Source organism: Phaethon aethereus (assembly GCF_964289735.1).
Source record: "Phaethon aethereus genome assembly, chromosome: 5".
Lineage (NCBI taxonomy): Eukaryota > Metazoa > Chordata > Aves > Phaethontiformes > Phaethontidae > Phaethon > Phaethon aethereus.
The window spans coordinates 49,952,859-49,965,751 of record NC_138579.1 but is presented as its reverse complement, the minus strand read 5'-3'; the positions used below and the strand labels follow the sequence as shown (position 1 = coordinate 49,965,751).

General features: G+C 39.6%; 1 protein-coding gene across 1 annotated transcript in view; it reads left to right on the top strand.

Annotated features, from left to right (window-relative positions):
* LDLRAD3 (low density lipoprotein receptor class A domain containing 3) overlaps window positions 1-12,893 on the top strand; it is a 132,943-nt gene that overhangs the window by 50,646 nt on the left and 69,404 nt on the right. The window contains exon 3 of the mRNA XM_082000725.1: window positions 10,453-10,578. Coding sequence (XP_081856851.1) covers window positions 10,453-10,578 — 126 coding nt within the window. The remainder of the gene's footprint in view (window positions 1-10,452; window positions 10,579-12,893) is intronic.

The window sequence follows — 12,893 nt, the reverse complement described above, 5'->3', positions numbered from 1 at the left end:
AAGTCCCAAAATTAAAATGGAGGCACAGACAAAATTTATCAATAAATGGTCATTACTATCAACCCAAATCATTCTGGTGACAGTCTGAATTTAGATGTTTGTACTGCCTTTCCTTATGCCTTGCTGTGAGAGCAGGCACATTCATGACTTCCACACTGCTAAGAATAGGTAACCAGATCTAGCAGCCACTTTAAAAGACAGAGAGAAAAGCTTGTAGAAACAATGAGTTCTGCAATCTATATAAGCTATTTAATGACTGCTTATTATGATGGTACAACTATTATAGCTGAAGATATTTTGCTTGGGTTTAGGCACTCAGCAGAGTTGGTCTAATGAATGGCTTTCATGTACAGGAACAAAGGGCACAAAATAACTGTGGCTGATATCCTTTTAAATACTAGGCTTTAGGCTCAACAAGCAGAGCTCAGTGAAGAGTGCTGCACTGCACTTCAGAGCTGCACTGAAGAATGAGGTGCAGCATTTTGTTAGTAAGAACTGGCTGCCCAATTCAGAAGTAACATCCGTAAGCTAAACCAGCTGAGATGTCCTAGAAATACAGCAGCGGACCAAGAGCCTGGGTAGGACTAATCCTCCCCATCTCTAAAGATTACTGACCTTGAATTGTTTAAAGTGGCCTCAAAATGTGATTCTTAAAGCATCAGTTAAAGCCTGGTGTTAACTAAGGCTAATGCTATAGATGAGAGGCAGGGTGATATTTTCAAGAGGCGCATTCAAATTCCTGGGATTAAGATCCAGCATTGCATATCTGCCTGCAACAATTTTTTGAACTGCCCCATCATGTGTAAAGGAAGTCAGCTCACCTCCTGCAGTCTCTTGCTGCTAGCCAGGTGCACTTTTAGCTTTGAGAAGTTTCCAGTGCTGGTTTCTGATAAGTTTGTATTCTCTCTTGCTAGCTACCAGCTTATAGTAGTGTGAGCTAAATAGCTGTGAAGTGTGTGTTGTATCAAAGCTCACACATTTTGGAAAAAAATAAATACCACTTGCAAGCAAGTGATTTAGCAACCTGTCACTTTAAAAATAAAAAAAGGGGGGAGGAACTGGAGCATCAAAATCACTTTGTCATTGTTTGAGGATTTTATCTCATGATTCTAACACTGTTCAAAAGTATTAGAGCTCAGCTTGTACTCTTTAGTTCATCAAATCTGTATCTGCTACTTTGGCAAGTGTGGAGTGGCTATGACATGGCTCATGGTACTCACCAGGGACTTAGGTGGCTGTGAACTTTGGTCATTGTGTGCAGTTTTGGAGATGGTGACAAGCCTCTGCTTGTGCCCGAAGACAGCTGCATGGTTGATAAAAATACCTGAGCTAGCTGTTAAATACTAACTGATTTAATGTGCTCTGTGATTCCCCCATGAGCACAAAGGAGGACAATACAGGCATAAGGAACAAGATAAAGGCATAGAGATAGATGTAAAAGCAGTACATTAAAATAACTAGTATAATTACAGCAACTTGGATACTTTAAAACTCTGTGTTCCTGCTAAAATCTATGTGAAATGGTGGAAGTGTGGGGCTTGTGGGGTTTTTTTTGAGAGTATGATCTGGGAATTTAACTCTCCCTACAAACAGGACTAACAGTCTACCTTTGTGGTGCCCTACCTTACACTGCATCTCTAGCTAGTGCATTTTAAATGTCTATGGAGAAAGCACAAATTTGTAAGAAAAACCTATAAGTAGGTAATTTTTTTTATTGATTACTTATGGCAGGGGGTTAATATATGGAAGGAGAAAATCCTAACAGCAGGGCCAAAACTAAGGAAGAGAGAAGCATTCTACCAGAGCTTGCACCCTGGAAGGATCATGGCAATGAAAAGCTGCAGTCAAAATAGATTTTGTGTATTCATGTTAATGGAGTAAGCATTGTCATGTTCCAGGCTGACAGGTGTTGTGCAAAAAACAGTATTACAAAATTATGCAAAAACAATCTTTAGTGGTCCTGTTTTTATTTATAATCCAGTAATAATTTGTGTAAAAGGCTAATTAAATTAACCCCTTTTTTCTAAATAACTAAACTAGAATATATAGTAGAAAGCTAGGAATTCCTCTATAACAGTAGTTGTATGTTTTGTAGTAGTTGTACCTATACCCATGGAAGACTTCTGGACTCCTATTATCTTCACTTATCATCACTGAGTGCTTTTAAGTCTCTGTTTTTTCTTGCTGCTGCCTGTTATCTCCTAGTTGACCAGGAATATTTGTTGCAGGTAGGTGATAAACATCAGAATTCTTAAGCAAAGCTGAATATCAAACAATGCATGAAATGAGCATCTGTATTAATTGGGAAGATGCTGTAAGTCAGCTGCTGATCTTTTTGTCCCTTTTTCAGATGGCTTTGAAACTTGGAATGTCAAACTGGAATTAACTCTTGTTTTCACTCATGGTTAAGCAACCAAATACTTAGTAGTTAAAATAAGATTTATAATGAAGTGACCATGGTGAATGTTTCATTAGAAGCTCAATTACAGAAAGTTACACATGAATACGGGCAAGTGCAATAGCTACTTATATTTGATAGCTTCTTATGCAGGGAGATCAAGAGGGTTTGTAGTGCTAATTATTTAATCCTCTTGATGGTCTCCTCGAGATGGAGGTTCAGTAAAAAGCCTGATCGGAGAGCTGGGAATCAGACAGATTTAACAGTTGGATGGAATCAGCGGCACAACTGAAATAAAAAGATCAGATAGCCCAGGACTGGGTGAGGGATCGTAGCCCACCAGGCACACTGATGCCCTCTGTGGAGGGTTGCCTTTGCTACTGAAGTCCCTTAAGGGCAGCTTTCTGCCCTGCCTGGATGCATCCTGAGTAACTTAACAACTTTGAAGGTGTGCTTAATTTGTATGGTTGTAACAATTGATTTAGAATTTGTCCTTTTGTATATTATTATTACAGTTGCTTAATGAGTAGTAACTTCTAAAATACTACTTCTAGTGAGAAATCGCTTTACTGAGTGCCCGAAAAACAAGCTTTTTATCTGTGCTCTCTTCTGACATGTGATCTGATTTGTGATTATTTTGAAGGAGTGAAACAAAACTTCTAGACCATGAAAGATTACTTTAAGACCTTATGGTCTGTCAAGAAGTAAAGGCCACTGACCCATAGTAGTCCAACTCTGAAGTGCTTTCTCTTTTTCCCTCTTTTCAAAGGAAGCAGTTTACTCTTCATGGAAGCAGACTCCATTGGCTTTTTAACTTTAGCGTTGTCCTTTCTCTCTCACTGTAAACTATAGTGTAAATATTGCCCATGTAAGTGGGTGATAATTTTACTATGTTGGAGGCGGCCTCTGATGTTTCCTGTGAGGCTAATTTCACTACAAAGTACTTTTTAGGCTCACTTTCTCTGAGTTTACATAAGCGGTTTATGACTAGCAACTCTGTCATCTGAGTGGTTAAACAGGAAGCTAAAGTAGGAGTGATGCAAGGGCTTTTTGTAGGTCCAATGAGTACTCTGCAGTTGGCTGTGTTTTGGATCAAAACTCGTTAAATTAAATAGTGTTTTCGTCTTGAATTGGAGAACTTCTGGCATAGTAGACTGTTGGGTGGATTTTATACTGGGAATAGTACTCAAGTGCTAGCTTTTTTTCTAGGTAGGAAAAAGCAAGCAGAGGAAGTGAAACTTCTCCGTGTCATTCTGCAAGACAGCCCTGTTGAAGAGCTCTGTGAGCCAACAAATGATGCCTTCTGTGCTGAGGCAGCTGAATGACTGCAGGTAGTGGTGGCTTTACTACTGGGAACTGAACTGAAAATACTGTAGGGTCCCAACAGCAATCAACTAAACCAAAATAACTATTAATATTAACTGGGTTATAATCAACCCAGTTTTGCAATGAAAGGGATCATATCCTAGTGCCATCCTACTTGTGTTACATAGTGTTGTAAAATCAATTCTTTTCTTCTTTGTAAATTGAAGTTAAAACCTGTTTTTCAAAGAACAGGGACAAGTTAAAAAGATGGCTACCTTTAATGCATTCATGTAGAATCTTTGCTGAAATGTTGCGCCTCACCACACATTCATCAAGTAAGACTGGATTTACAGTGCTGTCTGATGTGGCTGTGGCATCTCTCAACATAAATTAACAACAATAGAGAAGTTTAAGGTGGTTCATTATGAAAACCAGGAAAATACCTGTTTCTCTGCAGTAATGCAGCATCTGCACACAACAGTTTCTGTCTGGAGAATTGCTCTTGTTGCATGCAAGCAATCAAGTTTTGATTAGCTGAGTAAATCATCATCTGTTGTTGGATTGAGACACATGGGTGTTGAAGCAGCGTATTTTGCCTGATTGCTACCTGGAGGGGTTCTAAGGTTCAAAGTTGGTGATGTTGAAATGTGCAGTTTACTTGTAGCTGCAAGTTGTCACAAAAAGTCTGCTGTCGGATCTGTTACATCCCATTTCCCTCACTCCAGGCAGGAAAATAACTGAGGAGTATTTTGAAATAGAAGTATTTGTAGAGTTAAAAGAAGGAAATGGGCTTGTCCTAGTGCCCTCATTGTGTGGGGTGCCTGTTGTGTGCTATCTTTGCCTCTGTTGCATGCAATAAGCAGTGCCTAAGTTCACTAACTAGGTGTGAAATGCTGGAGGTGTGGACTGGCTGGCTCAACAGTAATGACTCAGAAAGTTTCTCCCCTAAAGTTTCATTAGCAAGACTATGTACTGGCTCCTGTAAGAGAAACTCCACCTGTTTTAAATGTATAATATCTTCTCTTTAAGCATTGTGTCATTAGAATGGGACACAGCTCTAGAATTTTACTGTGGTATATATCTTTTTTCTAAGAAGCTGGGCCATGCCATCTTGTCCTGGCTGTATTCCTCAGATCTGTAGTTCACAACTGCATTTTACTTGCTGATAATTATAGAATACATTTGATGTCTTCTGCTTTATCTATGGAAAGAAAAATCACCTACCCATCACAACATCTGTTGTAACCTTCCATTCTGGTTTTAAGTCCTTGTAGCCAAGGCAAGAGTGTCAGAATTGCTTTTATACAAGGAGGTATCTATTTACAGTATAAGGTTTTACACCATATGTGCCAAATCTGTTTTTTTTTTTTTTCCCTGCTGAGAAATAATAAAATGGATTATACTTTTTGAAAAATAGTGCTGTTTCACACTTGGTACCCTAAACACAGTGAAATGTTTTTCTGTTAATGCTGTAGAGCCATGCCTGCAAACTGTCACATCTTCAGTGGAATGTACAACTGGTCCTGATTGGAAGTTACTATTTTTTTAGAGCCTTAAAAGAAGAGGGTGGGAGGATTGGTTTCTGCATAGCATAAGGAGCGACTTCACACACTCACACATACAACTGCCAAAATAGTTTTCTTGAACTTAAGCAAACCAACCTGGGGGGTAATGTTTGGCAAGCTTATACGGTGGCCAGCAGTTCTGTCAACATCTGCACCACTTGCTTTATGTTTCAATTTTAAAAGATGACAAGAATATTTGTGAAGAGCAATTTCTTTCCATGGTTAATGTGGAGTCGGAGGAGGCTCCTCCAGTACATGGTGGTTCACTGATACCTCTTTCTAAATACCATGGCAATTCCCTTTTATGTAAAGTAAATACAGATTCATGTTAATGTTTTGGTCCTGGATTGCTTCTGGCATGACTAGATAACAAATGAAGAGTGGAACTGGAGTGAATCAATCCTTTTCTGCCATCAGTTCACAAATTGGTTGAATGTCAGTTTATCTGGGGTGGTTTTTGTACTTGTTAGAACTGTAATTCTATCCAGACTGGATCTGCTATTTCAGTAGCCTTTCTTCAAATGCAATTTTATAAGTAGCTGTGTGATTTCTTGCTGTATTTCAAGTGTGTCTGTCAGTCCTTATTCCTTCCCCTCCAATGTGTGGTCTCTCAGTTTCTTAGGTTCTGGAGACCTGGGCTCAGGAGGACTTGCCAGTTCCTTTAAAAACGGCCAACTTCTCCCTTCCCTTTCCTTTAGCTGGTTATAACACCAAGGCTAAATAAGGTCAGATGATCCACACAGGTCTGTGTCCTTTTTCACTTATCTTTTCTCATTCCCTGATATCCTGGTAGTTCTTGATTACCCTGAGCCCATTTCAGCCAAGTGTAGCAGGATATAGATTGCAAAGATAATGCTGTCCTTGAAAGCTTATCAAGGCTAACGTCACAAAAGGAGCCAAATAGGTAGCTGCTGTTAAATAAACGTAAAAGCTTTTCACTTACAGATCTGCCTGAAAACTTGAGACCTGTGCAGAAGACACAATGATGAGCAAAGGAGAAGAAAACCTTTTTTGTAAGAGTCATGTAATGGGAGTAGGAATTGCAGGAGTGCTTGTGAATGGTGCAGCACATGACTTGAATCTGCTACAAGCAGTTGTGATCCTGGTGTACATACCTGTTATCTTGTGAGGGTGCCGAAGACCTGAAGAAAATGGATAGCCCCTTCATGTTAAGAGTATCTCCAGAGATCGTTGCAGAATGGGAAGATGCATTTCTGCTTAGGAAGAAATGATTGTGCTTTCCGTAGGAACTTCATGAGCAATGGCCAAACAGCACTTGCTTGAAAACCTCAGGAAAACTGCCAGAGGACAAGGATGTCAAATTGAAAATAAAGCAGGAATTCCCCAGTGGAGTTCTCCATAGTCAGGGGATGTAGTTTGGACTAACGTTTTTCCTGCATTTATGCACAGCATATGAGAAATACACTTCATGTCTGGAATTGGAACTTGGGAAACTGAGTTCTGTTTGGGAGCGAGACTTGTTTCTAGTAAACGGCTAGCAGTGTGACTAATGAATCACTATGGCATTTGAAATGCTCTTTTATGTTTTTGGGGTGTAAAATGTAAATGTAAGTTTGAATTGGGATTGGTTTGTGTATATATCTTGCCTGTTGCAAATATTGTATTTGTGTTTTGTTTGTTGTTTTTTTGCTTCCTTCCAGTTTAAAAAAAAAAAAATCAGTGGACTATGTAAAATGGTAACATAGAGATAATTTGAAGATGGTTAGTTTGTTAGTTTTTGGTCTGTGATTACTATTGTGTGCTCTTTCAATAAACAGTTATTCTGGCTGCTGTTTCAAGAGGAGGAGGAGATAGAAAAAGGTCTGGGGAGAAAACGTTGAACTTAATGTTATATAGCCACCTAAGTAATACTTCCATTAAATCATTGTCCTGAATGGTTTCTCCCTCTTTTTGATGGCGTGATGCTTTGGACAGAAGTAAGAGTGCATTTTCCAGAAACTCAGCTTTGTTCCTGGTCACTCCAGCACATTTTTCCTCCAGATGTGGTCAAGCATTAAATACTGCTTATGGCTTTGCTGTGGTAGCTCAGGGTAGTGCACCAGATGTGCTTTGGGCCTTCTTGCCTTAGGGCCAGGACAGCTGAGGTTGCTGTGATGTGAGTCCATTGTACCTGAAATGGGGCTCCTGCAACATTCACCAGCCACTTGTAGTTCTGGTCAGGAAAGTGCAGGGACATGGCTTCTGTTCTTCAGAGGGTCAGAGGCTCAGGTTTTGATGATTCTCAGTCTGAAGTCTTTCTGGAAGAGTAGGGCTGTAAGACTAAGACATGGTCCATATTAGAAATTTTAGAAATAAATAATTTTGAAAATTTGGCAGGATTTTCAGAGATTGCAAAGGGCATATCAGAATATGATTTGCCAGAGAGTCAATAGCCTTTGAATTCAGACCCCAAATGACTGAAGTGAACCTGCTTTTTAGAAATGGGATCCAGTAAATGTTAACAGGGGCAAAACCACAGTTGCTTCCTTCTTTTCTTATTTATTCTCCTTCTCTTCTTGGAACTGTTCTGGCTCAAAATACATCTCTAAAATGACTGCCTCTGGACAGTTTCCTTTTTGGTCTGAGGAATGTAAATGCACTTCATGGTTTCAAAAAGATGTTAGCTTTTAGTAAAAGAACAAGAAAAATATAACACGTGAAGCATTGGGCACCTCTTCATATGTATGTGTTATTACCACATGCTCCCAAGAGCAGCCTGGCTCGTTAGTGTGCTGAATATTGGTCAAATGCTAATACAGACTGCTTGCTTCCATGTCAGTCTGGGAATCTGTTGTAGAGGTGCTTGTTTTGTTGCTTTTGTTTAAAGACTGGGGGTATGGTACCTCAGACGTTGTGGTTACTGTAGATCCGTCTGCATCAAAACTCTTAACACAGAAGTTGCTCTTTGAAGTTGTGTGAAGAATTGCAGGGGCTTGGATGTCTTGGCTGAGGGTTTTCCATTGCTGGTGGTGTTAAATATGGTAGCTACTTCAGAGTAATTTATCACCTGTTTTTCTACAAAGTAATGGTTCACTTTGTTATTCCCCAAGTGGACCTTGGATACTCTTCAGAAAAAGTGGTAGTTGAATATGTGAAATTCAGTGATACATCCTATTTTACACTTCATAATTCTAACTGAAAATCTACTGGTATAATAAAGAAAAACGTAAAAGAGGAACTGCAGGAATTTGCTTTTGGAGGACACTAAATCAAGTGAGAGTCACTGTAGCTGTGGTTTAAAACAGTTCATATGCACTCTGCTGAATGATGGAGGAAGGCTTTGCTACATCTGCACTTAGTTTTTAACCCTGGAAAAGACAATTCCTTCTAAATTAATGCTGAAACTGTTTGTCCCTGTTGGATAGACTTTTTTTTTTGTCTGTACTCTGGTTGTCCCTGACCTTGTCCTGGCCTTATAAAACTGCACAGGTTGGCCTATTGTGTCATATGGCTACATAAAAAGACTGCCTGTCGCTGTGATCTCCAGGTCTGTCACATCTCAAAACCTGGGAGCTGTAAACGCATCTTGTAGATTTGGTGGAGTAGGAAACATTTACTCAAAAGGCCCATAAGTTATGGAGCTGGCTTCTTTTCTGGTGTTCTCACATCACTGGTCTGTGCATAGTATTACCAGGTGTTCGCATTACACTGTACACACCTCCCTGCAGTTACCAGCATGCTCTTCCCCCACAGTGACTGGCTTTGCTTTAGAGTGGACTTTCTGAAGAGTTCAGCATCCTGTCATGTGGACTATCTTGTCATGTACTACTTTGAAAAAAGCAAAAGGGAGAAAAAAAATCTAACCACATGTCTCATTAAATTGTTTTTTACTTTGTGAGTTGCTTTGTTCTAGGCTGGTGTTACAATAAGACTTAACTGGTGCTTGCCTTGAGCATTGTGGTGGAAGCATTTGCATCACTCTAGCTGAGGGCAGTGTTCTCTTCTTGCCATGAAAAGTTGCTGTGCAGTGAAGTAAAAAATGTGAAGTACTTGAGATCATAATGAGATTCTGTAATCATTTGTTAAACACATTTTGATGCTATTGTTAGTATTTAGTGTTATATGAATAGCGGTGCTAGTACTATGGAATAGATGTAGATTCTGTCCTGCAGAACTGTATAATGGATGATGGAGGTAAGTACAGCAAGAGATGCAATTAATATAACTTATGTTCCTTTTGCACCCAATTTTGTATAAATTGTGCTGAATAAAGGCAGCATTAATTATAGCATTTTCTTTTTTGAGTTTGATTTTTGCAGCCTGAAAAATACTTTAATGAAGGTCTCTGGTGTTTCTTACTCTAACAAAAACACTAACTCGCTTGGTATCTCTGTATTCCTCCTTTCCTTCTCCAGATGTTTCCTTACTCTTTGTATGTCTGTCTTTGCCTAAGTTTATCTCCAGATCCCAAATTCTCTGAGCTTGCTCCCATGTTCATTTTATTTGTGTACTTTAGGCTCTTCACTGTTTGGCTTCTCTGAGCAAGCAAGAGAAGCTTGATGGTGTACAAACTCTAGATTTTTGCTGCTATTTAGTGTTTGTGGATTCAGCATGACATAGAGGTGGGGGGGGGGTGTGTGTGTGGGGTGTGTCGGTCTATGACCAGTCCACCTAGACCTTTGCCTCTGAGGGTTGTTGTCTGCTGCCTGAGGACCTGTTTAGATGTCTGTCTCCTGGACTTGTGCTTGGGGCAGTGACATTTACAACAGACTTCCATGCAAAGAGGAGATAGTTGCTCTTGTTTTCTCTGAAGTATGACCCTACGTTTTAATACTTTTCCTCCAATGCTTCTAAGTTGGACAAATTCACATGGGTCTTTAAGGGACAGTTAGGAGTACCTGCTTGCCAAATTTACAAACTTGTACTCCAAAGCATTTGAGGAATTTAAATTTGTTTTGAGCAATTTAAATTTGTTTTGAGAGGCCATTTGGCTTGTTTTAAATTTGAATGTTTCAATCATTCTGGAAATTGTACAAATTGGAAAAAATTCAGCTGAAGCAAGTGAAATCTCTCAAAAAAACCTTAAAGCAGTGGAAAGCAGACCATAGGGAGCTTGGAAGGCACCTAACATCAGTGTCACCAGAGTTGCTTAGAATACCTTAACCTCTACTGCTCAAAAGTATCTCTAACCTTTGTAAATTGTTTCCTTCATCTTTGTCCTCTTCTGTCTATATCTTCTCCCAGCGAAAGCGAAATCCAAGTGTGGTGCCACATTCTTCCCCTGCGCTAGCGGGATCCACTGCATCATTGGCCGTTTCCGGTGCAACGGCTTTGAGGACTGTCCCGACGGCAGCGATGAGGAAAACTGCAGTAAGTATGAGCCTGCTTTCAAGTGAGGGCACTTCTTTTTCTTTCAGCTAATTAATACTACATAGAAAGGAAGCATTTGTTAGCCTTTAGTTTCTGAGTTAAATATTCTCCACCATTTACAACCTAGGTGATCCTTGTGCTTTTCACTTTGTAAATGATGGTCTCTCTTTTTTTTTTTTTTTTTTAAGATCCAACTCAGTCTTGTTTTGTGTATAATGCCTGTATGATACTTCAAGCCCCTTTGTAACTTTGAAATGAGATTTAATCTGCATGTTTGCTTTGAACAGGTTCTCTGTACTGAAATGTAACTCAAATTGGGCAAATACTAAATATGAATTAAAATTGTTTAATTTTTATTTGCCTGTTTCTTGTCACTGAAAGATATGACATTTGTTCATCAGCACATTTAAGTTTCTCTGCTTATACCTGTTCTCAAATGACAAAAAAGCAAATAAAGGGTTATTTAGTGAAACAGGTTATTGGAAGGAGAAGGAGGTACTCAAAGTCAGACATGCCTGCCAATACACTAGCTTGAACTGCTGTTTAGCAGCTTGCAGGGAAGTCGCAGCAGAGAAATCATCTGAAGTACTACTTGACTTGGACTAAACCCCCTGCGTGTGGCTGCACAGATTCATTTGTATCTGTAAATCTAGCAGGGATATTATCATAGCAGCATGGAAAGGTTATGTTCGATCCAGCCAGCTCTGTTGCTGTTATCACTAGCTGGTAAAAGCATGGGTCTGTAGGCAGAAGCTTACAGCAAATACTTGCTCATTCTCTTGTTGGAGCTGAGTTTTTCCTTTTAATGATATTTAAAGGTCAGGAGGAGGACAACAGACACCAGCTTTCAAAGATAACAAAAGCGGTGATCTTCACAGTGACCTATCACTGTCTGCTTCTTTGAGGACTTGCCTTTTTTGTTTGTGTGCTTTCCCCCCCAGCATGAACATCTCTTAAGGTGCCATCTGTTGTTGGCCTAGAGAGTCTGGTTTGGGCCCTGAGAGTACTGGGGCAGGGAGATAGTACCTCTGTGGAGCAAGTGAAGCTAGAGAAAGAAGATTGAAAGCCAAGGAAACGACTTTGGGTTATGCTTAAACAAGTGGACTAGAAAGAAGTTTTGACAAAAGTGCTTTGAATATCCTTGAGGTGGTGGACTTACATGTGGCAGGTCTCAACTGAAAATTCACCAGCTCATGGAGTTGGTTGTGAATGACATAATTTCCCATGCGCTTGTAGTGTGTAGCTCCAACAGGACCTTACAGCTGATGATCTCCCTGATTTTCTATGTAATTTAAGCATGTGCTTGGTATTTTCTAGCATATCCAAGTGTCTAGTCACTGCTTTGCTTATGTAGAGGAACAACGCTGTAGGCCCTAAAGTGACCTGGAAAATCAACTTGCTATGCATATGTGCAACAGTTTGAGACCAAAGGAGATTTAGCGTGTTCATGATAAACATGCTTTTGGGGAGCTGGAGGAATTGGGAGCATTTGTTATTTATATTGCAGGTTATATGCACGGCAGACTTCAAAGTTATATGGGTGGGTTTTTTTAAAGGCTCTTTAAAGGCAGCTTTTACTTTAAAGAATGAAAAATAGGAAGCCAGTTAATATTGGGAACTGTAATCCCCTTTGTTATGCGGCAGAGAAGCACTTTGAAGCAGACAAGGCATCTAAACAGCTTTTTTAAGGTTTTCAGTTGGAAAGTTGCATTCCATTTCAGTCACCTCATTACCAAAAGCTGGCAGGAGTTCAGAGAAGAGTGCCAAAAATGATTAAGGAACAGAGAGATTGGTTTATGAGGAGATATTAAAAACTGCTAAATAATGCATATCTCAGCTAAGTGATGACTATGTTGGAAGATAAGGCTACATATGCTGCATATGAAGGGTGCAGACTCTGTTCAAGGAGGGATTATGTACTTATGTATACTGGACTGTAGCTAAGAGTAGAGGGATGAAATTAGAAAGAAAAAGATGAGTATCAAGGAAACCTCCTTGACAGTGAAATACCTTGAAGCTATGATGTAATCTGCTAGGAGAAGTGGTGAAAACTGCACTGCTTGAAGCTTTAAATGAAACTAGACATCACATCTTATAGCATATTTACTGCTGGGTTTGGCATGGGTGAGAAGACTGCTTTACCTAAATTGAGTCTGCTTCAATATTATTCTGTTTCTGCTCTGTGTGCAACACTGGGCCTTATGTGAGAGGATTTTCTGGGTGGTGTTGTAATGTGCATACTACCCTTAAAAAGGAGTCAAAATTCAAACACTGAGAAGTTGAGAAATGTCAACATTGCCATTGTATCAATTAAA